Genomic DNA, 24,981 nt, shown 5'->3' with positions numbered 1-24,981 from the left:
GCAACAGTGACTGTGACGTAGTCAGAGCGACAGAAAGCAGTGGGGGAGGCCTTGAAATAAATAATTTTTCAAAATGCGTATTAATTAATAAACAGGTTCTAGATATTAAGAAGTTTGGAGATAATGACCACAAGTTTGGAGTCTGTACCGCATACACTCATTTTTTCCAAGTGTTTTTCAAGGGTTTGCTTAAACTGTTTTTGAGAGTTTTTATTTAGTGGTGTTTGGTGAAATAATTTCCCTGAAATTTAAAATAACGGGAAAATAAGAAAGAATCAAAAAGTAATGTTTCAAAGCTGTTTATTAATTCTTCGTACTGCACAAACTAGCCCCATCCTTTTGGCTACGAGCGGAGCCAGCTGGTAGATCAGACTTTTGCCATAGCCGGTCGGCAAAACAGCGAAAACGTCCTTCTTGAAAAGGAATGAGCGGAGAGCCTCTTCCTGCTCATGTTTCAACCAAAACTCCAAGTCTAATTCTTCTAAAACTGATTCCAAAGCGGAGTCAAACGCGCGCTGTTCACTAGCCGTAGCCATCTTTCCCGTTGTGCTTTCTCCAGTGTCGCGCAGCTTTGTCGTCACTCCTGCAAAAGCCTGCCCAAAGAATCCAAGCAAAAACCTTGCGTTGTGATTGGCAGGCACGATTTGATGCCCGGGGTGTGTTGTTGATATGGTCCGAGGCTAGACCCACTCGTAGGCAAAAATATTTTTGGCCGCTAGGCGGTTGGGTCTAGTTTACTAGGCTAGCCTAATTAGCTACAATCGTTATAACGCCGTTACCAATACCAACACGCCATTACTGCATGGTATTGAAGTTGCTCTGAAGCCGTCACCGACTTGGCTCACAGACATAAAAGCTGCGTTTGTCACTCCCCCTCCAGACACCGCTGTCATTTCATTCTCTCCCCTTCCCTCCAAAAGTCGGCATCTGCGCCTTTAGTTTGTGTGGAGAGATACGATCTGCAATAACATGCATTGTTGGCTACAGACCGAAACATACTTTCAGAATGCACTGGCCAAGGCAGGACTAAACTCCATGTGCCTTCTAATAATAATTTAAAAAAAAAAAAAAACAGAATAGTAATTTGTAAGCTAAAAAGTCTAGCCTGATACTTTGAGACTTTTCTTTCGCCGAGTGGCAGCTGTCTTCAACTGGGGCAGGAGGGCGGGACATGACTGAATGGGTGTTTCTGATTTGTCAGCTGTCGTCCTTACACCGCATGACACGCCCCAAGCATTTACAACACAGAATTCCAGGTTCTCCGCTCCAAAATCGGCAGCTTCAAAACGATTGTTTTTTTTTTTTTTAACTGATTCGGTCAACCATCGGTCAAACGGTCATCGGTTAACATCCCTAGAACACACACTGGCGGCGGGTTTCCAAAATGGAGGAATTTACACGTAAATGCATTTTTTTTTTCGCAAAGCAATGAATTGTTTGAGTGGGGAAAAAGGCGAGGGGTTTAATTTAATTAGCTGAGTGCACTTGAAAGTGATGGATGTCTAACTACTGGGTGAGAAAGACAGGCGGAGTCAAAGTTAAAAAAAAAAAAAAAAATTTTTATAATTGTATTCAACTCCGCCTACTTAACCGTTAGAAAGCAGATCTGGACAAATTTTACAGATAAACAAAGTTGCCAATCGCACCTTTAATATGTAGATATTAGAAAAGTTCACTCTACAACCCGAACAGCCCTTTCCACGCCTCATCAAATCTCCGGAAGTGAACAGCGGGCTCGAAAAGCGAAACGGTGCTCACTTGAAACTCGTCGTCCAGCGGCTCGTTGATCTGTAGGTCGAGCACTTCGTCTTCGTTTCCTCCAGTGTTGTAATCCATGCCCTCCAAGTCTCCGTACTCCTCCTCCTCGTCTCCCGCCGTCGCTCCGTACTCCTCCGCTGCGTATTCATCTCCTTCCTGGAGCTCGTAGGATTCGCCGAGACTTGCCGTTGCGTTCAAGCTCACCACGCAACCCTGCGCACTAACACACACACACACACACACTTACAAAAAAAATCTAATAATGATTTGTCATGAAAAATTCTCACAGAAGTGCTGTCAATTTTTTTTTTAAGCTTCCAACCAATCAGGTGGCAACTCCGAGGGCAGAGCAGGATCAGGCCTTTCGAAACGATTCCCAAGGCCGCGTGAACCGCATCTACACACAAGAGTGCCGCCGTGTGAGCAGTTCCGTTCAGCGAGCACTGAGCAGCAGATTCGGATCGAACCTCGTGTCCTGGTCTTCTTCGTCACTTCGCAGCAGGTCATCGTTCAGCTCTTCGTCCGATAGCTCCGACGGATTCTACAGGACGATCAGAAACCGTTACTGTCAGCCACTGCAGCTTTCTGTATCTGACGTAGGCGTTGTCACGGTTACACAACAGCGCACTTACCTTCTTGGATGAAAGCCAGTCCTCCTCGAGCAGGTCGCCTTCGAAATCGCTGTCGAGTGACACATCGGGTTAGAAACACTTTTTTTTTTTTTATTTAATTTAACCCAGCACACAAACCTGTAGGTCTACGGCAGAGACGGGAAAGGTAAAGACGTTATCATGCGCCGGGCTTCGAAATGTTAAATCAATTCCTGAAAAGTCACCAAAGGAGGACACTCGTGCGTCTCTCGTTCCACCAGAGACGAGAAACAAAATGTCATCATCGGACACCGAAAGTCAGTTTATCATTTTAATCAAGTCTGAAGTTCATCGGGGTTTTTTTTTTTTACATGTAGTTCTCATTATTTGCCTATTACTTTCAGACAAAAGTTTTCATATAAAGAATTGCTTCCTGTTTTCGTCGCTGCGTTTTTAATCCCGCTTCCTTTTCCTGTCACATCTTTATATTATTTTTATATAGTATCGCGCTAGTTTCTATTTTTATTATGCAATTTAATTTTATGTCTTCATGTCCCTACAATTACGTTGCTACGGAAGAGCGATAGTTCCACTAAGAAATACATTTTTTTTTAAATTTCTGAGAAAAAAAACCCCTCAATTTTCGAGATTAAAGTAAAAAATTTCAAGAAACAATCTCAAAACTTTTGAGAAAAAAGTCAAATTGAGAAAAAAGTAAAAATTTGAGAAAAAAAGTCATAATTTTCCCATGAAAGTAAGAGTTCAGCCACTCCCACTGACCTTAATGAAACAAATGAAAAAAAAAAACTCAGAATTTTCGAGATTAAAGTCAAAACTTGAGAAAAAAAAAAGGCAAAACTTGAGAAAAAAAAAGTCAAAACTTGAGGGAAAAAAAAAGTCAAAACTTGAGGGAAAAAAAAGTCAAAACTTGAGGGAAAAAAGTCAAAACTTTCCCATGGAAGTAAGAGTTCAGCCACTCCCATTGACCTTAATGAAACAAATGAAAAACAGAATTTTCGAGATTAAAGTCAAAACTTGAGGAAAAAAAAAGTCAAAACTTGAGGGAAAAAAAGTCAAAACTTGAGGGAAAAAAAGTCAAAACTTGAGGGAAAAAAAAGTCAAAACTTGAGGGAAAAAAAAGTCAAAACTTGAGGGAAAAAAAAGTCAAAACTTGAGGGAAAAAAAAGTCAAAACTTGAGGGAAAAAAAGTCAAAACTTGAGGGAAAAAAAAGTCAAAACTTGAGGGAAAAAAAAGTCAAAACTTGAGGGAAAAAAAAGTCAAAACTTGAGGGAAAAAAAAGTCAAAACTTGAGGGAAAAAAAAGTCAAAACTTGAGGGAAAAAAAAGTCAAAACTTGAGGGAAAAAAAAGTCAAAACTTGAGGGAAAAAAGTCAAAATTTTCCCATGGAAGTAAGAGTTCAGCCACTCCCATTGACCTTAATGAAACAAATGAAAACAAACTCAGAATTTTCGAGATTAAAGTCAAAACTTGAGGAAAAAAAAAGTCAATTTTCCCATGGAAGTAAGAGTTCAGCCACTCCCATTGACCTTAATGGTCCATTTTTTACACAGCAATGGCGGCTCATGGAGCCTTTGACACATAGATCGCCATTGACATAGTTCCACTAGTTCCAGGAAGTGGCCGTAGAACACAAAGTGCGGTAAAGGTAAATGTAATTCGTTTCTACTTAATCTTTGCTTGTTATGTAGTGGTTCTGTGTTAGTCTCTCGCAAACAGAAAGCCGCTGCCTAGAAGTATTTGAATCTACGTGAATCACATCACCAACCGACTTCCTGTACCCCGGTTGTCACAACTCTGAATTCCATGGCTCTGGTCTCAGCCATTCATGTCTACCGGCCGCGAGTGAGTGTCACTTCCGTATGGAAGCCCGCCTTCTACAGATTTCTGACTTTTTTTTCCTCGAAAATTTTGACTTTTTTTCTCAGAAGTTTCCAAATAAAATATAAAACCCTGGCCCTATTGCTCTGCCGTACGTTCCATTTATTTTTGACCATCATGTTTTAATCACCACACCACTTTTGCATGATAATTCTATCCTCATTGTATTTCTAATAATTCCTTTATTTTTAAACTGACTTTCACGTTCAGATTTTCATTTTTTTCGACTTCAATTCTATTTTTAACATGCATCCTTACTATACTTGATAGCCGAGTTTTAATTTGGCTCTTTTTTTATTTCGACCGTCACATTGCTCTTATAATTATTTTAACGGTAATATTATGTTGCTTTTTTTTTTTTAACTTGAGACTGAAGCACTTGGAACTGGATTACTGGAGTAGTAGTGAAACAGACCACTCTCAATAAACAAACATCGAACATCGCTTAACCACATTACTAATCATTTTGAACCAAGTGTTAACTTCCTCACCTGTCCAGATCGTCGTCGTCGTCATCTCCTCCTCTTCGCCTCCTCGATCTCTCAGCTCCTGGTTTATCGTACTCATCAAACTCCTCATCTGGAATCAAATCAGACACAACGTATCCGAAATCAACTCCTGAAATCAGCGATACGCCACGTCATATCATGCTGGCTTCAGTGTCGATTTTATTTCCATTTCACACGCATGCAGCTGTTGTAATATTTATTTTTCGTTACATCATCCACCTACAGGTTTAAAAAAAAAAACCCCGCGCTGCGTCATGACAGACAGGATAACGTTTGAGTCTAAAATTGTTTAGTGTGTAGGTGGTGGGTGTTTTATACAGACCTGGCAACCTTTTAAGTTTGGACACCCCTGCTTTCGAGGATACAGCCGAAACAACTGGAACAGTCAAATCTACAGTGGTGTGAAAAAGTGTTTGCCCCCTTCCTGATTTCTTTGCATGTTTGTCACACTTAAATGTTTCAGATCAAACAAATTGAAATATTAGACAACGCAAAATGCAGTTTTTAAACGAAGGTTTTTAGGAACAAAAATAAATAAATAAATAAATCCAGACCTACATGACCCTGTGTGAAAAAGTGATTGCCCCCTAAACCTAATAACTGGTTGGGCCACCCTTAGCAGCAATAACGGTAATCAAGCGCAGTGTTTCCCACAGACCAGGTAGCAATTTGTGGTGCTCCACTGTGCCGATGAGGGAATCGTGCGCGGTGGTGTCGTGGCGGTCGGTGGAGTCGGTCATTGGGGTGTATGCAAAGTGTTTACAGCGGGCGGTGTTCAAACACACAATATTTTTCTTCAGAGTCACCTGCTGGGACTATTTTAAAGCTACAAGAAGCATTTGAGATTATTCAGTTCAATCTAAATTATTTTAAAGTTCTTTAAGAGAAGACAGCTAAAACAATTTTTACCAGAACCCTGCCTGGTTTCATTCCTCGACCCAACTTTATATTACAGGGCAGGCCATTAGTTTGCTGGGCTTGATGTTGGTGGAAAACCTGTCTTTTAAATTTATGAAAATTATTCACCAAAATTGAAGTTAAAGTTTAGTTTTTACTAGAGATGCACCGATTGCAATTTTTTGGGCCGATTTCCCATGGAGCGTGACCTGCCGATGGGCAATTCCATGTAAAGGTCAACCTCACCATGCAAAAATAAAGCAACATGCAATACATCAAAACCACTCCCAGAGATATCACCTAGGCCTGTATTTTACAGATGTGAATAAGTTGAACCAATTTGTAACCAACCTAATCTGTCACTGTCAGTCTTTCTTTCTTATAATGTAAAACCCAAGCTAAAATCAACTTTGATGATGTACAATTCTATATTATTGCCACAAGCCACAGAAATGTATGCTAAAATCCACAAAACAGCAAAACAATAGCCATCCTAAATATTATTTAAGAACTTTGATAGTTTTAGCTGATATTTAGAGAGTTTTTCAAAGGGTTATGGTGGTTAAATTGCTGATTTTCTAAACATACGCCATGTCTATTTCAGACGCGTCACATCCGTAACGGAATTTCGTCACATCCATAACGCTGACTTTTCCTTCCGAAACTCTGCATGAAATACAAAATATTTTAAACAAAGATTTTTTAATATTCACCTTGGACCCCTCTATCAAATGGATATCTCCATTTCGACATTAGGTTTACAATTTCACAGAGTTTGATAAAAATGTACAGTCACCCAAGAAAAGTGATACTTTTTCTGTCACCCATAACGCATCTTTTATTGGTGTTTTCTGGCATGCCCTAGATGTACTATGGGAATTGTTCTTGTTCTATCACTTCTCCAGTATGGTACAGCCTTAAAATATGCAACACCTGTTTAAATACTGGGAGACAATAAAACATGCACTGGGTCATTTGTTGCCATTTTGAGTTCAAGTGTCACGTCCATAATGCTGGAATTGCTCCGATACCGATTTTGGCCGATTCTGATTTCATTTTTTTCAAACCGCTTCACAGCACACACAAAGACTATTTTCTTTTCATCTTTTCTTTAATAGAACATTCTGCCAGATTTTCAGTAATAAATTTTCAACACCTCAAAGGTTGAAAACAAACAAAAAGACATTGTTCTTTGTAAAATCTTTCTTCATGTTTGGTATTAACATATTAATTCCTGAAATAGGAAATTCACACAAACATTTTTTCTTTTCCCATCCAATATCTGGCACAAAACAACTTCCCTCTCATATATTATTTGCCCACTGCTATGGAACACACTTTCATAAGCCTATTTAGATCTGAAAACTTATGCCTTATAGCAGGGCTTTTCAAAGTGTGGGGTGCACCTCCCCTGGGGGGGGCGCCAGAGTTCATTCGGGGGGGGCGCAACGTGAGGAAACATAAACCAGAATAAGTTACTATTGCGGACATTTAGCGAACTTCAGCTAGCCTTTGCCAGAGACAAAATGGATCGATTTTTAGTACCTAAAGCTACAGTGAGTGAGGAGACAGAGTCTGGGCCAAGCAAAAAAAACAGAGCCTCCAGGATTTCGCGATGTTGCGATTTGCAAATTCAACCAATCCCTGCGAATTCAGGGCGGTGTTGCAATTATATCCAATCACCGCAACTTTGACCAATCGTTGGCGTCGTCTTGAGGTGACATCGACAAACTACCTTCCGCCTTACTTCCGTGTTTCTGTTCAAGAGAAGCAGCATGTGCGAGTCAGTGTTTATATAGGCTTAAATTCTGTTACTGAAAGTGTTATGTTTACTGTGTGCACTTTACATTATTTTTTACTTAATACAAGAAATTAATGGATGCCAACATTTTTGCCAAAATGGTATTTTATTTTCCATTGTTTAGGCAGCTTCAGCATCATACTGTGAGATTCTGTTCAAATTGTTTTTTTTTCTTCTATGAAGCCTGAGCCATTTATTTTATTAGTTTATAATTATTGTTTAATTTAGTCTTCAGGAGAGACTGCCTGCACACAGTACTAGTATTAATAGTGTTTTTTCTTACATGAAAGCTGAGGCGTTTATATTATATTTTAAGGTAACTTCATGTTGTGCTGTGAGGTTCTCTGCACTTTAACTTTTGAACCAACAGGTGCATTTGGATAAGTAAAGCCTATTTTTCTGCATTTTTGTAGTCCTGGTAATCTCAGTGTCTTTGTTTTTTTAAACAGTTTTTCAGTAATAACTTAATATTTAACACATCGCTCAATTTTAATCACAAAAAGAGAAAATCGCAACAATTCCTCGCAACTTTCACTTCCTCCCGCAATGTAATCGCAACAAAAACCTAAAAAAACACCGCAACTTTTTGGAAAACCCCCGCAACATCAGACATTTTAGCCCGCAACAATCACAAAAAAGGCCCGCGGAATCCTCGGGGGACTGAAAAAAGAAGTATGACCACGATTATTTAAAGTTTGGATTTTCATGGACTGGATCTGAAGATGCTCCACTGCCACAGTGTGTTGTCTGCCAAGAGGTGCTAGCTAACGATGCTATGAGATGTTTAAAATGTGTAAAAAAAGATGTTTTAAAAAGCACAGACGTTTAAAATGTGTAAAAGAAAAAAATAAATGTGTACAACAACCATTTTTTTTTAAAAATACGAATGGAACATTAAGTATAGCAACAACAAAAATTGTGAGGGGGGCGCTGTTGTTTGTTTGCTCTCTGAGGGGGGGCTGACTCTCCTACACTTTGAAAACCCCTGAATTATGGAACAACCCATTTCTTCATTCAGTATCAAAATACAAAAATAATTTCCAGTCATACTTATACCATAGCCATTCTATCATCTTTGTCAGATGTGTATTTGTAGAGTAATTTCCAATGGAATCAAGTGCAACCAAGGCTGTAAAACAAACAAAAAGGCATTTTTTTTCTTTCTCTCTTTGTACAAATCTAACTAGATGTTTGGTAATAGGCTAACGTATTAATTCCTGTAATGGGAAATTCACACAACCACAAACGTTTTCTTTTCACATCCAATATCTGGCACAAAAAAAAAAAAATCACTATATTTGGATATCCAAATATAGTGATTTTTTTTTTGTTAACGGCGCACGTGCCGGAGCTCGTTAGGCACGCAGGACTGACACTGTTCTGCGCAATTGCAACACAATCGCACTAGAAAGCATGTTCAAGCTGCCAGTGTAGCTGCAGTCTTTTCAGTTGCGAATTACGAGTATTTCCACTTTCACCTCTATGTGATACACAAGTTTTGATCGGCAGAAAATCGGCATATTTTAATTTTGACCGGCCGGTCGCCGGTCATGGCCGATCACGTGAAAATCAGCCGATTCCGATCGGCAGCCGGTCAATCGGTGCGTCTCTGGTTTTCACCTTAGTGTTTTGCCTTTTTGGTGGCAATCTTTCAATCATTCTTTAGTTGACATTCAAGGAAGAAATTGCAAAAAACAAGCTGGAGGTTTTTATTTTAAATATTGAACTCAACACTTACCTCAACCAACACTAAAATGAAATAAATAGTCGAATGTAACAACAAAATAATAAAATATCATAATTAAATGTAAGAAGCCACTTAAGGTAACACCAAGGCAACTAACAATAATGAAAAAGCATTACCCTAACTGGTGCAAAGCCTGCATGCCCTATCAGAACATTTCATTCTGCGTGGCTTCCTGAAAAAAAACTCCAGTGCCCTATCATAAGGGAAGTCATTGCTGAAGCGGGATAAATGGGATAATGCAATAAGGCCGGTTCCTCGCGTCAAGCTGCTACTGATTGGTTTATAGCCTGACTCAGGGATGTCCGTTTCCTGTAAGCCAAGAAGGCTATGATAAAGCTCATCACGAGCACGACGTAGGCTACCTTTTAAAATAAGCGGTCGGAAGGTGAATCAGGAAGGCTGCGTTATTTTTAATTAGCTTAACAGGCCTACTTGCAGTCCGGGTATATGCGCACCAGCAGGCCTGTGTACACGCCTCTCCGTCTCTCTCTCTCTCTCTCTCTCTGTGTGTGGGTGTGCGCGCTAGGGATGTTAACCGATGACCGTTTGACCGGTGGTTGACCGAATCAACGTCAACCGGTTAATTTTTTTTTGGTTGTCGGTTAAAAATAAATAAATAAATCGTTTTGAAGCGGAGGACTTGGAATTCTGTGTTCTAAATGCTTGGGGCGTGCCATGCGGTGTAAGGACGACAGCTGACGAATCAGAAACACCCATTCAGTCATGTCCCGCCCTCCCGCCCCAGTTAAAGACAGCTGACAAATCAGAAACACCCATTCAGTCATGTCCCGCCCCAGTTGAACACAGCTGCCACTCGGCGAAAGAAAAAAGTGTAGAGACAGGCTTTTTAGCTTACAAATTACTATTCTGTTTTTTTTTTTAATTATTATTATTAGAAGGCACATGGAGTTTAGTCCTGCCTTGGCCAGTGCATTCTGAAAGTATGTTTCGGTCTGTAGCCAACAATGCATGTTATTGCAGATCGTATCTCTCCACACAAACTAAAGGCGCAGATGCCGACTTTTTCACGGCTGAATCGTGCAGATCCGATTGCTTTCCTTTGAGCATATAGAATTTACTCTGATGAAATTATTCAGACACTCCAACGCCCCCCCTAAAAAAAAAAATCGGATCTTTGCACGATTCAGCCGTGAAAAAGGCGGCATCCGCTAAAAGCCGCGCCGTTTGCATCCCTGTTTAAACTCATAGGTTAACCGACTTTAACCGGCTAATGAGGCTCGGTGGTCGGTCAAGATTTTTTTTTAGGTTTTCGCCATCCCTAGGGCGCGCGCGTGCGTGAACGAGAAGAAAGAGCACTATGAATGAACGGAACGATACGCAACGGAATTTTTTTTTTCTCCAAAATCGCGAGTCTGATTGTGTGGCGATAGGAATCCACTGTGTGGCGCTGCGCCACACAATAGTCTATGTATGGGAAACCCTGAAGCGTTTGCGATAACTGGCAAGGAGTCTTTTACAGCGCTGTGGAGGAATTTTGGCCCACTCATCTTTGCAGAATTATTGCAATTCAGCCACATTAGAGGGTTTTCGAGCACAAACCGCCTTTTTAAGGTCACGCCACAGCATCTCAACCGGATTCAGGTCAGGACTTTGACTCGGTCACTCCAAAGTCTTCATTTTGTTCTTCTGAAGCCGTTCAGAGATGGACTTGCTGGTGTGTTTTGGATCATTGTCCTGCTGCAGAACCCAAGCGCGCTTCAGCTTGAGGTCACGAACAGATGGCCGGATATTCTCCTTCAGGATTTTTTGGTAGACGGCAGAATCCATGGTTCCATTTACCACAGCGAGTCTTCCAGGTCCTGAAGCAGCAAAACAGCCCCAGACCATCACACTACCACCACCATATTTTACTGTTGGTATGAGGTTCCTTTTCTGAAATGCTGTGTTACTTTTACGCCAGATGTAATGGGACATACACCTTCCAAAAAGTGCAACTTTTGTCTCGTCAGTCCACAGAGTATTTTCCCAAAAGTCTTGGGGATCATCAAGATATTTTCTGGCAAAACTGAGACGAGCCTTTATGTTCTTTTGGCTCAGCAGTGGTTTTCGTCTTGGAACTCTGCCACGCAGGCCATTTTTGCCCAGTCTCTTTCTTATGGTGGAGTCATGAACACTGACCTTAACTGAGGCAAGTGAGGCCTGCAGTTCTTTGGATGATGTTCTGGGGTCGTCGCTGTGCTCTTGGGGTAATTTCGGTCGGCCGGCCACTCCTGAGACGGTTCACCACTGTTCCATGCTGTCACTATTTGTGGATAATGGCTCTCACTGGAGTCCCAAAGCTTTAGAAATGGCTTTATGACCTTTTCCAGACTGATCGATCTCAATTACTTTGTTTCTCATTTGTTCCTGAATTTCTTTGGATCTCAGCATGATGTCTAGCTTTTGAGGATCTTTTGGTCTACTTCCCTTTGTCAGGCAGGTCCTATTTAAAGGGCACATCTTGGGTATATTTAGGAACAAGAGCAATGTAATTCTCCTATTTTATGTTAAACTTTGGTCAAATATCTGTCGCATTTTGTGCAATTTTTTTTTTACCTTGCGCAATACCAGAAAAATTTAGTTTGAAATTAAGCCATTTGAGGCGAATTGGTCCGCCTCTGAAAAAAACTGCCATTTGGATTTCCCGGGAAACATTGATTTTTGTGACGTCACGTGCGGGACGCCTCCCTCTGAATCCCACATCAGCGCTGGTTTGTTTATAAGAATATGACCTGGTGGTTTTCTGCAAATTTCTTCAACGCCATCACGTAATTGTAGGAGGGTGTAGCAACACCAATCGTGATGGGATGAGTACTCATCGTTTTCCAAAAGACCGGACAATGAGAGAGAAATGGGAGTGCTTTGTGCGAGGCGCCCAGAAAAACTGGCAACATGCAACAGACCACAGCATCATATGCAGGGCTCGCTTCATAAAACCTGATGACTTTGAGAACTATTTGCAGTGGGAAATGGGCTTCAAGAAGCAACTTGATCTGAAAAAAGACACAGACAAATGGAGCAACACCGTCTCCATTTGTGTCAGCGTCACCAAAGGAGCCAGCCGCGTTTGTCTCCCCTGACAGAAGGCGAAGTGCTGCATTCACTGAGGCTCTCGAAGCCGAGGACCAAAGCAGAGCCAAGAAAAAGACCAAGAAAATCGGCGATTCACAAGCTGACTGTTGCCAGGGTAAGAAATAAGAGAGACTGTACTCTAAATTAGGTGTTCCTGTGTTTGTGTGGTACACGGATAATGTTATTTATTGACACACAAAAGTAAACACGAAAGCGCCGGGCAATAATACACTGACTTCACATGTATCAAGGGATGTGTGTGTCAGGGCTTGAGATCTTAGGACCTGTCAAACACGTTAAATGTACATGAGTCCGTCTCAGAAACCGCGCTCTCATTTGGGACATTATGGTCAAAAAATTAATTTTCTAATTTTACTCTTTTTTTTGTTGCATTTACCCAACACTCAATGTTTATCATGTTTAATAAGAATAAAGATAGTATCTTGCTTTATCTGGCCTCCACTGTGGAAAATGTTTTTTATTCCAATTCAAACGCTTTTGTAAAATTGATTTCCATATAAAATAACTCCATCATGAAGAATTAAAGCCCCTCCTTCACAGATGAGTGAAAATATTGAATACATTTCCTCTTTTTGATTGCTTGGGTTAAAAATGCCAAGTTATGATGACTGAATTGATTATTCACTTAAATATGAATAATATGATACCCAAAATGTATTTGATATGGCGAAATAGGACACAATGGAAAAATCAAGAACACACCGGAAAGATGAGAATAACGGCGGTGGTAAAAGAACAGCGACTGTACCGGCTGAAGGTCGCGCGGGTCTCTGCTGCGGCGCGCGAGCAACGGGACATCACTACCGCACCGGACGGAGCGCAAGGCGGGGGCGGGGCAAAATGTCTGGCCGTAGATTCTATCAAAAGTTCGATCTAAATTGACCATGGTTGCAAAATATTGGCCAAAAATACGCAAACACTACGAAATATGAAAGTAAGATGAAAAAGAAACATTCTATTGCCTTATACTGCAAGACTAAAACAAAATAAAACCGTCAAAACTCACCTTTTCAGCGATAACGTCCGAACAGATCACCCGCGTAACAGAGAGACCGCAAATGGAAGCACGATCAACTTCTAACTGCTGGAGTGGAAAATTCCATTCTACACATGCAAATTGTTAATGTGTGTCCTTCCCCGCACACAAATAACACGCTACGGTAAAAAAATAGACCACGACTCATTTTATAGCTCAGAAATTCATACAAGACCAGCTACCATCGTAACATATTCTGTAAGAAACATATTCCATACCTAACTTTCAGCTTTCGCTTTAAAAAACAAAATCACAGACTTAACTAAATTTTTACACGGCGTAGTGATTTTAAGTTACTACTTTTGGTGAGGTCGTGACCTCGACCCTGAGGCTTTCCGTTTTGGGTTTGCGGAAAACGGAGTTACGACGGTGATGAAATATTTTGCGTGATGTTTTATTACGGTTATGATTATTCTGTGAGCGCACCAATCCTTAGGTGGATAAAGTTACAACTTAAAATACAATCAGTGATAACTGTAGACTTTTCAGTGGACTACAACCTTTTTAAGGGAACGCGATGTAGTCGACCGTTTATCGTGTCCCAGATCAAGCCGACATTTTTCCAGAAAATTGCAGAATTTGCCAAATTCTGAATAGTCACATCAAAGATTTAGTTTTATCTGGATTATTTCTTTCATCGTTTTATTTCAAATTAAAACCAACATCACCATTCAAAACCGTGCAGTTTATTGACGGAGTATATTTAGTGGGGGACCCCCGCAGTACCCAGTTTCTAAGACAGACCTACATACAACCCTGCTTTGCCGATTCCACGTGTGTAGCTTATGAAATCTTTCTCCTACAGTAGCCAGTACTCTTCTAAATGAAGAAATATATAAATACATAAGAGCAATTTTGAATTACTATTGAATACTTGAATCATCATCAAATCCAAACAGATGAAGCCCCAATTCGGACGTCTCATCATATTCTTTATCCAACGGTTGCGCTCAGGCGACAATTCCATATTTCAATGCAAAAATCGCGAGCTGCTAAACTTGGTCTACACAGACTGTGCACTGAATCCATGCAGGGTCTTTCAGCCTACTGGCGGAGCCGCCGCACGTGACGTCACGAATCTGGCTCCAGACTCCCTTGGGATTTTTCCAGACGTGTTTTGTTATTTTATTTTTTTCTGCTGTAGACAGATGGCCTTGTGCAAAATTACCCTTCTGGATGTGTGTGTGTAAAGGGACATACTTTCATAACACAAAACTGGTCCAGGGTATGCACTTTAACTGAGGCCTGCAGTTCTTTGGATGTTGTTGTGGGGTCTTGGATGAGTCATCGCTGCGCTCTTGGGGTAATTTTGTTCGGCCGGCCACTCCTGAGAAGGTTCACCACTGTTCCATCCTGTCGCCATTTGTGGATAATGGCTCTCACTGTGGTTCGCTGGACTCCCAAAGCTTTAGAAATGGCTTTATGACCTTTTCCAGACTGACTGATCTCAATTACTTTGTTTCTCATTTGTTCCTGGGGGGCAAGTAGCAAACCTTCATGTGGTGCCCCCTGTTAATCCTTCGCGGGAGACCAATTGCTACACAATGTGCTTACTGCAATAGCTAGGGGTGGTAAAAGGATAAACCCCAAGACATCCTCTACACCATTACCAAGATATAAGACGACGACTCAAGTCCAGAAACAGCTTCATGGTTGTACGGAATCTAAACCCTGAGGACTCTGCCAAATACCAACTAGACCGTTGGAAAGCTTCCGACACGAACACCAAATGAAGCTCTTCAGAGTCCTTGCGAGTCCCTACCTCATGGTACTCACCTGCCCAGAAGGGAACGGGTTGCCCTGAACAGAGCCAGGAGCGGAGTAAGTAGAACTAAAGACAACCTACTGAAACGGGGACGGGTGAACTCAGCCGAGTGTTGATGTGGTCATCCTAACCAAACTATGGGACACATTCTCCGTGAGTGCGAACTGGGTCCAAAAGTCACCAATCAAGACCTAGATTGCCCTTTTTCCGCCAAATCAGTTCCAGGGCTGGTTCGGGGCTAGTGCTTAGTTTGGAACCGGGTTTTCTGTTTCCACTGACAAAGAACTGGCTCTGGGGCCAGAAAAACCAGTTCCAGGATAGCACCAGCTCTTTGCTAGGCTAGAGGAAAGAACCGCTTATGTCAGCGGGGGGCGGAGTTGTCAAGACCAACAAGACCGTGAAAGGTCAGTGTAAGTAAGAGTCAAAACATTATTAGGTTATTACCTGTCTTTTAGAACGTAATCGCGGTCCACTCAAAACCTGTCGATCAACGCAAACATATTGGATCTGATCCCAATGAAGCACCAGCTGTACAAATGCGAAGTCATCCATTATTGTTGTTGCTTCAATGTTCGCGTCAAGGTTTATGCAAACACAGTGACGTAATGACGTGGCTCCCCTTAGCACCCCGAGCCATGGAAAAGCAAACTGGTTCTCAGCTGGCTCGCAAGTTGAACGAGTTGTGAACCAGCACCGGAACCGATTTGGTGGAAAAGGGGTTTTTGAAGCTAACCAAGAAGCTCTGAACTGGCACGACAAGATATGATGAGGAGTTCCTGAATTTCTCTGGATCGCAGCATGATGTCTAGATCTTTTGGTCGACTTGACTTTCTCAGCCAGGTCCTATTTAAGTGATTTCTTGATTGAGAACAGAACAGGTGTGGCAGTAATCAGGCCTCAGCCAGAAACTCAACTCAGCTTTCCAAACCACACTTAATTTATGGGTTGTTTTACAATCAGGGTACAAAGTTTGTGTCCCAGGGGTCCAACATTCAAATTGATTCAAACTGGTTCTTGTACCAGTTTTTAAGTGAAGGACAAGTTAAAGAACAGATTTCAGGTCATTTTTTGATGTGTGTATGGTAGTTTTGTGTAATCTGCTATAAGATAAAGAAGATTAAGTGTCGCTTTAAGCAGGGCTTGGAGAAACAAATGAAGTGATTCTCGGAGAGGACTTTTTTTTTTTGACAATTCAGAATCCACTACTTCCATAGTGCTTTTAAATATAAGGCTGTAAGCTTTGTGTTAGTTGTCTCTAATATTTATGTCCCAATATCCTGACCACATTTTAGGATGAAAATCATTTTAGATATGTTATTTTATATTGAAAAACTAGCTGTCTCCGAGAGGACATTTTTTTGACACAATTACAGACTAATTTGATCAAAATAGTCTGAAAACTTACTGGCATTCAACATTAAAACTTAACTATGTTTCCAATGATATGGAACCAAATATTTGTTTTATGGTATAAAGAATGATTTAAAGTGCCATTCCACCATTGGATGTATTTTTTTGGCATAAAATACAATATATTTTATGACAACATGACTAGACAGAGAAATCTTTTAGCTTCAAAATGATATATCAAACATAATTTTTTGACAACGACAAGTATATTAATTTTGCGACCAAAGTCACCTACCCTTTTAATTTCCGCGGGGTAGTGAAACGTGATGTCATCGGCAGGTTCCCCTTCTTGTGTACATGGCACAGATTATCAGCAATGGCGGATAGAACGCGATTGTCAGCTTCGGAAAAGAAGCGAAGGAAAATAGCAAGTGATGCCCAAAGGAGACGGTCGATGGTGAATATCGGCACAGCAATCGACAAGTGGAAATCGCGTTCTATCCGCCATTGCTGATAATCTGTGCCACGTCACACGTGACGTGGTACACAAGAAGGGCAACCTGCCGATGACATCACGTTTCACTACCGCGCGGAAATTAAAAGGGTCGGTGACTTTGGTCGCAAAATTAATATACTTGTCGTTGTCAAAAAATTGTGTTTGATATATCATTTTGAAGCTAAAAGATTTCTCTGTCTAGTCATATTGTCATAAAATATATTGTATTTTATGCCAAAGAATACATCCAATGGTGGAATGGCACTTTAAGTGCATCCCTTTTGGAGCTACCTGTGGTCAAAAAAGCACTTTTTCTAAATGACACGAGTAATTTTGCTAAATATGACATATACTGCCATACATTCACCAAAAATAACGTTATCACCAAGTTTTTTTTTTTGCATGGTAAATAGAGCCATCACAGAGCTACAATAAACAACCAAGTTTATTTAGTCAAGCCTTTTAATATTGAAGATAATAAGTGTTAAATGTGATTTTTAGCTTGCGTACCCTGATTGTAAAACAGCCCTTATGTTTTTAACAGAGGGGGCAATCACTTTTTCACACAGGGTCATGTAGGTTTGGGGTAACGTGACCAGACGTCCCGATTTGACCGGGACAGTCCCGATTTTGAGTTGCGTGTCCCCAGTCCCGACAAAGGTCCGTCGGGACGCTGAAATGTCCCGGTTACAGCGATCATACTGTATACAGCCAACGAGATGTCAGTAAAGCTTCTAGCAATTCAGCATCAATATGCGTGTGTGCGCAGTCAACCTTACAATGCATCTATTTGTACAATGTTGCAATATAGAGGCTGCGTTATAACGGATTTTTTTTCGCTAGCGGCTGTCAACTACTACGCGACAATGCCGAACGGATGAGCGCTGGGCGGAGATGTTCGCGCACTTCAAGAGTAGGGAGATTCCTTACAGCAATGTCAGCCAGCTTTGCCATGTACCTACCTGGCACCAATGCTCCAGCTGAGCGAATATTTTCACTCATGAGCAACACCTGGACTGATGAGAGGAATCGCATGACCGTGCCTACTCTCAAAGCCTTGCTCATTACCCGGGCCAATTTCGACGATACTTGCTCGCAGTTTCCCAACAGGCTCTTGGGCAATAAAGCGCTACTGGAGCAAATTCACTCATGTAAATATATGCAATAAAATGGCATCTTCTTTAGGGTGGGTGGGTTGTGTTTCTGAAACAATTTTTTGTTGTCTTTCATCTGTCTTTAATCTGTAGGGGTGTTCACACGGCAACTTTTACTCCGGTGTAGCACCGGGGCTGCCCCGGTAGAGCGTTCACACGGTACAAAGTTATACCGGTGTAGCCCCTGAAAGCTGCTTAAATCTAACCCTGCTCGAGAGGTGGTTTAAGAAATTTACTCCGGAGTAAACGCTAGTTTGCGGGGCAGCACCGATATAAAATCGGACGTCTGAACGCTACAGGGGTAGACTCGCTACGCGTGAGGAGAGCTGATTACATACAGGCATTGCATAATTTGCATCCTGGTATTTTGCGCTTCCAAAATGGCGAATATCAACAACAGAACTGCGTGTCTTCCAGTGTTGCCAGATTGGGAGGTTTTAAGTGCATTTTGGCAGATCTGAACATATTTTGGGCTGGAAAACGTCAGCTGTATCTGGCAACACTGGTGTCTTCATCCACGTTGTTTTCCCGGCGCTTGGTGATGCCATGACAACCGGGAAAAGGAAGTACATTTATTTCCGCATTATTACTATCGTATAGCACGGTCGCAAAAACTGCCGTGTGAACGCAAGTGGGGCTGCACCGGTGCTAACACACTTCTCTCTAGTAAGCAGGTTTGTGACGTGTGAACGCTCCACAAAATTTACACCGATGTAAGATATATCGCAACAAAATACATCGGTGCAGCATCCATGCAAATATGTGCCGTATGAACACCCCTTGTATCACAGATTGTCTTGACTTGTTTGATGCTGTTGTCAACTCAGGGTTCACGTTTTCAAAATAGTTAAGATTAAACGGAGGCATTTTGGGTAAAGGTTCGGAGACGACAACGATTAAGGCCAATTTATGCTGACAACCCAGTCCTTGCAGATGGTGTCTGCGCAGCCCCCCCACCTTCGCAGACGCTCTGCGCGCACCTCCCAAAAATTGTGACCACCGCAGAAGCCTCGCAGACAAGAGGGCTCTGATTGGTCCACTCTACATCCGCTGTACACACACTTCCGCTTCCCTGCTTTCCCGGTTTGGTTTGTTTTCACGACCGGCATTTTTAAAAACACGAGCGAAGATGGAGCAGCACGAAGAGCGGTTGATCGAGGGAGTGAGGAAGTACGTACATCTATATGACTCCAGTTCTGGTCATTATAAGTAACAGAGGATAAACACTCCACTAACCACACCCACCAACTACTCCTAGCGACTTCGCGCCCCCTTGCGTTGTGGCGGTGAATAACATCGCACACGCCTATTACTCCTAGCCTGGGAAATCCCATGCTGCTTTGCACAATCGTTCCGATCTGAAAAGACAGCATGGAAACTATGGTCTAAAGGCTCGCCTGAGTTATGGCCCTTTTCCACTACCCTTTTTCAGCTCACTTCAGCTCGCTTCAGCCCGACACGGCTCGCGTTTCGACTACCAAAAACCAGCACGACTCAGCTCATTTCAGCCCTGCTTAGCCCCTAAAACTCGCACCGTTTTGGAGTGGGGCTGAAGCGAGCCAAACCGTGCCGACTGAGGCTGGGGGTGTGAGCAGACACTCCCCTGTGCACTGATTGGTGAGGAGGAGTGTCCTCACATGCCCACACACGCCCCGCGAGCGCGCTGGGATCTGTAAACACCGCAAACCCGGAAGGAGAATAATTATGAATTACGAGAATTTCTGAAGCCTTATGCGCCTCGCCTCATCTATACGCTCTTGCCAGTATCTGTCTGCGTTGTCGGTGACAACAAGCCACAGCACCAAGACCAGCAACACTAACGACTCCATGTCCTCCATGTTTATTGTTTACTATTCGGGTCGTGAGACTACCGCTTAAAAGATCACTGAATCAGTGACATACAGAGCATCGTGCACGAGTTCGCGGAGCGCAAGGCTCGTCGTATGCCCTTCAAATAATGCGCGCAGTAGGCTATTGATGTTTTATTATGAGCCATGTACAGTATGTCGCCTAATGTTTTTTTTTGTTTCTGAGTTACATGTTCGTTTGAAGGACTTAATGTACAAAATAACATAGTTGCACCCCGTAGTGTTGAAATTGGTAAACACAGTGCATTCAGTGAGGTTTGCACCGCCCTCCTTTTATTTCTGACTCTTCCTGTCACCGTTGCAACCTCTGAGCGCTCATTCGTATGCCCTTCAAATAATGTGCGCAGTATAGGCTATTGATGTTTTATTATGAGCCATGTACAGTATCCTAATGTTTTTTGTTTCTGAGTTACATGTTCGTTTGAAGGACTTGATGTACTAAATAACATAGTTGCACCCGGTAGTGTTGAAATTGGTAAACACCGCAGTTGCGGACATTTTGTAGCCTAAAATGATGTTATGATAAGCTTTAATAAAGGGCCTGGTCATTTGCCCCGCCCCCGGCCCGGCTCTGACTTGTTCCGCCACTGTCACTGATGTCACTGTTTGCACTGCTTAACGACATCACACGACGTCCACCCACTTTCGCTAACTCCACCCAATGTGTCCACCCACTTCCAGCCAGCACGGTTCAGCGCGGTTGTAGTCGAAATGCAACTCCAACAGCCCCGCTCAGCCCGACTCAGCTCGACTCGGCACGGCACGGCTCAGCCGCGTTTGTAGTGGAAAAGCGGCATTAGGGAGCCAATCAGAGAGTGGGGAGGGGTGGAAAGACGGTGACGCGTACTACTCGACAAACGGAAGCTTGTAGTTTATTTGGGACTGTTTACGGATCACATTTAACATGGCGGCGAGCGATACGAACCAAACCAGCTTCTCTCATATTTGTCTTGCACAAACAGCAGTAATCGTTCAGTGCCATTGTTTTCCTATTTTTGTTTCGCCTTCTCTTTCCTTCCCTTCTTCGCCTCTTCGTCGCTCTAACTACGTCACCGGGTACAACTGCCATGATTGGCCATGGGCTATGTATACGCCAAATGATAGACATTCGCAACGTCCAATAAACGGCCGTTGACAATCGTAAACCACACCTCCCCTACGAGAAATTCAATAGACCCCTTTCACTGACGTCACCCGAAACTGGAAGTAAACAGACCCTGCGCCATTTTGGAAGACCAACAAACGGGGGAAATAACGGCAGCGGTATGTGAACCCACGAGAATAAAGTGGAGTGGCGAACGACTTAAACAAACAAATCTGAGCTGTTTTATTTATGATTTATTGGCCCAACAGTAGACTTGAAAGAAACCTGTGTGAGACTTGGCAAAAAACTGTGGATATAATGGATAAGTCTGTGCATGATCTGCGGACACTTTGAGGTAAGCAAACGCAAGAAATTCAGATTTAAAACATGCTAAATTGGCCCCAAGTTGATAACTGTATGAGGAGCAAGCCTCCCAGACTTCTACAATTTAATAATAATAATAATAATAATTTAGGATGGTTTGGGGCTTGCTCGCTGCTGCCAGGTTGGTTGTTGAGTAGCCTGACTGTTTTTTTTTCTTGCGTGTGATATTGTTGACGCGAGGTTGTTTTTTGAACATGCCAATGCGGACACGATTTCCCCTGATGAGTTATGACTTCAGACGCGATGCGTGTGTGGAGTCCGCGTGATATGTGCATAAGATAGGCTTCTCATGTGTTTGGAGATCCGCGCTCCGAGACAAGCACAAGCACCCCCCCCCCAAGGGAAAAAAGGGTCCCCCGAAAATATCGGCATAGTTCGAACACTGAGTGTAGGCACTGGGTGTAAACAACAAATAGTTTACAATGTCTGGGTAGCAAACAGATGGCAGAATTGGTGTCCGGTCCTCCTTATGTTTCCATTCTCCCTTGCCGCGAGTCTTATCATATGGGTCAAACCCATCAATCACAGCCAGTTTCTCCACATACCGTGCCCTTTCTGCAGCTGGTAATGTACTCACATAACCAGAATTATCATCCATCGTGTCACTTTACTCTCGCTTGTACTTTGTTTTATATTGTGAGTGCATGTACTTGGTCTTCCAATATGGCGCCTAACAAAATCTCGCGGCGCGGTGACGTCATGTGAAAGGGGTCTATAGGCGGATTCCAGACCATATTTCGCTTGTGATATGGTCTGGTGTTAACCAGACTATATTACTCCCCGCTCAATGATAAATTATAACTGTCTGCGAAAGCCTTGTCGCAAGAGCATGCAGACGCCCTTAGGTGGGGTTTACATTAGACCGTATCAGCGGATCATCAGATTAACGTTTTTAAAATGATTAGTGTGCACACAGCAACACCAATACATGATTCGCGTGCACATAGCAACGCCAATACACGGATACGCTCGGCTCCGCAGGCATCCTGCGCTCCAAATCACTCCACCCTGAACAGCGAGTGCCCTCTGGAGGGTGCGCCCTCCGGCCCTGCGCAGCTCACAGAGCGCGCCAGTGAAGTGCATGAGCAGTGATTCAGGACTGAGCCGCTGTGTGTGTGATCTCAGTGCATGTCGGGCACTTACCACTTGCAAGTGGAAGGATGGCAAGCCTAAAGACAATCATAACTACACAATGGGCAGTATTTGCATCAGTATTTGCAGTATTTTCATACTTTTATACTCTTTAATGAAAGGTGATACAAGGCGGAAGTCCGCGCCGTTTTTCAGCAGTCGCGTCACATGACCAACGCCAGCGAATCAGGAAGGTGGATGTCACAGTGACGTTGTCCAATGACGACGCCAGCTAGAGCTCAGCACAGCGTATCCGCGTATTCTCAATGTTTACACAGCACCGGACCAGACACGATCTGGATTGAATACGTGGACCCTGGCGGATTCCCGTTTCCCGGCGTTTTAATGTAAACGGACAGTGCATCCGCGAAGAAAATGAGACAGATACGGTCTAAGGGCAATTCCATGTAAATGTCAACCTCACCATGCAAAAATAAAGCAACATATAATACATCAAAACCACTCCCAGAGATCTCACCTAGGCCTGTATTTTACAGATGTGAATAAGTTGAACCAATTTGTAACCAACCTAATATGTCACTGTCAGTCTTTCTTTCTTATAATGTAAACCCCAAGCTAAAATCAACTTTGATCATGTACAATTCTATATTATTGCCACAAGCCACAGAAATGTATGCTAAAATCCACAAAACAGCAAAACAATAGCCATCCTAAATATTATTTAAGAACTTTGATAGTTTTAGCTGATATTTAGAGAGTTTTTCAAAGGGTTATGGTGGTTAAATTGCTGATTTTCTAAACATATGCCATGTCTATTTCAGACGCGTCACATCCATAACGGAATTTCGTCACATCCATAACGCTGACTTTTCCTTCCGAAACTCTGCATGAAATACAAAATATTTTAAACAAAGATTTTTTAATATTCACCTTGGACCCCTCTATCAAATGGATATCTCCATTTCGACATTAGGTTTACAGTTTCACAGAGTTTGATAAAAATGTACAGTCACCCAAGAAAAGTAATACTTTTTCTGTCACATCCATAACGCATCTTTTATTGGCGTTTTCTGGCATGCCCTAGATGTACTATGGGAATTGTTCTTGTTCTATCACTTCTCCAGTATGGTACGGCCTTAAAATATGCAACACCTGTTTAAATACTGGGAGACAATAAAACATGCACTGGGTCATTTGTTGCCATTTTGAGTTCAAGTGTCACGTCCATAACGCTGGAATTGCTCCTAATGTAAACTTGGCCTTAGGCTCAGGCGCTCATTCCTGTTACAATGCATAGCCTATTGTTTAAAAAAAAAAAGGTTAATCGCATAAAATGATGTTAATATGCAAGCAATGCATTTTCTTGGCGTTTTCACAAAAGTGAAATAAATCAGTTGAAATGTAGGCTCTTGGCCCATTCCCTATCATCACATCTGCTGTCTGATTTTCTTACTTTAACTGAATTGTGATAGAAGTACATGTAGATAACAAGAAAATACTTGATTATTCTCTGAAAATGTTGATAAAAGTGAGCTTCTACAAAATGACGAAACCACAAATCTGGCCACCCTACCTTAAGAATAAAAACCTTCATTTGAAAAGTGCATTTTGTGCTCTCTTTATCTGATGATCTGAAACACTGAAGTGTGACAAACATGCAAAGAAAAAACAACTAAGAAGGGGGCAAACACTTTTTCACACCACTGCAGGTTATAACTCGCCTGTTCTATGGATTATAAACTGCATCAAGCTAGTTAACATTAGCAACCCAAGCTAACCTCGAACAGGTTTATTTACAACTAAAAACACAACTTGGACAGATTATTGCATAAATATTCTCTCTCTCACACCCACACACACCTCTGTTTTCTTTCTTTCTTCGAGTTTAATATGATTAACCTTCTTTCTATCCGGCGTTAGAGAAAAAAAAACCCGTCATGCTAACCAGCTAGCATGAATCTCTCACAGACTCCGTGTCAGTAAAGCCCTTTAATATGTCATACCTCGAGCACTGGCCGCCATCACAGAGGACGGCGGATGTCTTCCAAGTGTTTATTTCCTTTAAAACGTGAATAAATGCATTGAGCCGGCCGCTATCGGTGTGTTTTTGGGACTCGGAGTAAGAGTGAGGGCATTTATTGAAGTGAAAACGGCGCTGAAGTCCTACACAAACATGGCGGACTGCACTGAGGCGCGCGTTGCATTCTGGGTCCCATGAAAGGCGGAAGTGCTCAATTCAAAATGTCCGCCGCGTCACGTGAAATAAATAAATAGTTATCTTTTTTTTTTTTTTTATTTCCAAAAACATTCAAAATACAAACAAATAGAGCACCATACTCTCGAGTTCCGAATAATAGCGCAGTTGGGAATAAGAGTGTAGGGCGGCAAAATGGGCAAAAATTAATAAGAGTGTAGGGTGGAAATAAGCATCTCATCTCATCTCATTATCTCTAGCCG

General features: G+C 42.2%; 1 protein-coding gene across 3 annotated transcripts in view; it reads right to left on the bottom strand.

The window, feature by feature from the left end:
• Positions 1-24,717, bottom strand: part of rbm33a (RNA binding motif protein 33a) — a 66,309-nt gene extending 41,592 nt beyond the window's left edge. For all 3 annotated transcript variants that reach the window (XM_060928567.1, XM_060928570.1, XM_060928569.1), the window contains exons 1-5: positions 24,528-24,717; positions 4,740-4,827; positions 2,391-2,439; positions 2,226-2,299; positions 1,759-1,978 (exon numbers count right to left, since the gene is read on the bottom strand). In XM_060928567.1, the coding sequence (XP_060784550.1) occupies positions 1,759-1,978; positions 2,226-2,299; positions 2,391-2,439; positions 4,740-4,827; positions 24,528-24,546 (450 nt within the window). In that variant the 5' untranslated portion in view covers positions 24,547-24,717. The remainder of the gene's footprint in view (positions 1-1,758; positions 1,979-2,225; positions 2,300-2,390; positions 2,440-4,739; positions 4,828-24,527) is intronic.
• Positions 24,718-24,981: the final 264 nt, after the last annotated feature.

This window comes from Neoarius graeffei, chromosome 1 (assembly GCF_027579695.1).
Source record: "Neoarius graeffei isolate fNeoGra1 chromosome 1, fNeoGra1.pri, whole genome shotgun sequence".
NCBI lineage: Eukaryota > Metazoa > Chordata > Actinopteri > Siluriformes > Ariidae > Neoarius > Neoarius graeffei.
The sequence above is the reverse complement of the archived record's forward strand: the minus strand, read 5'-3'. Positions and strand labels throughout refer to the sequence as shown.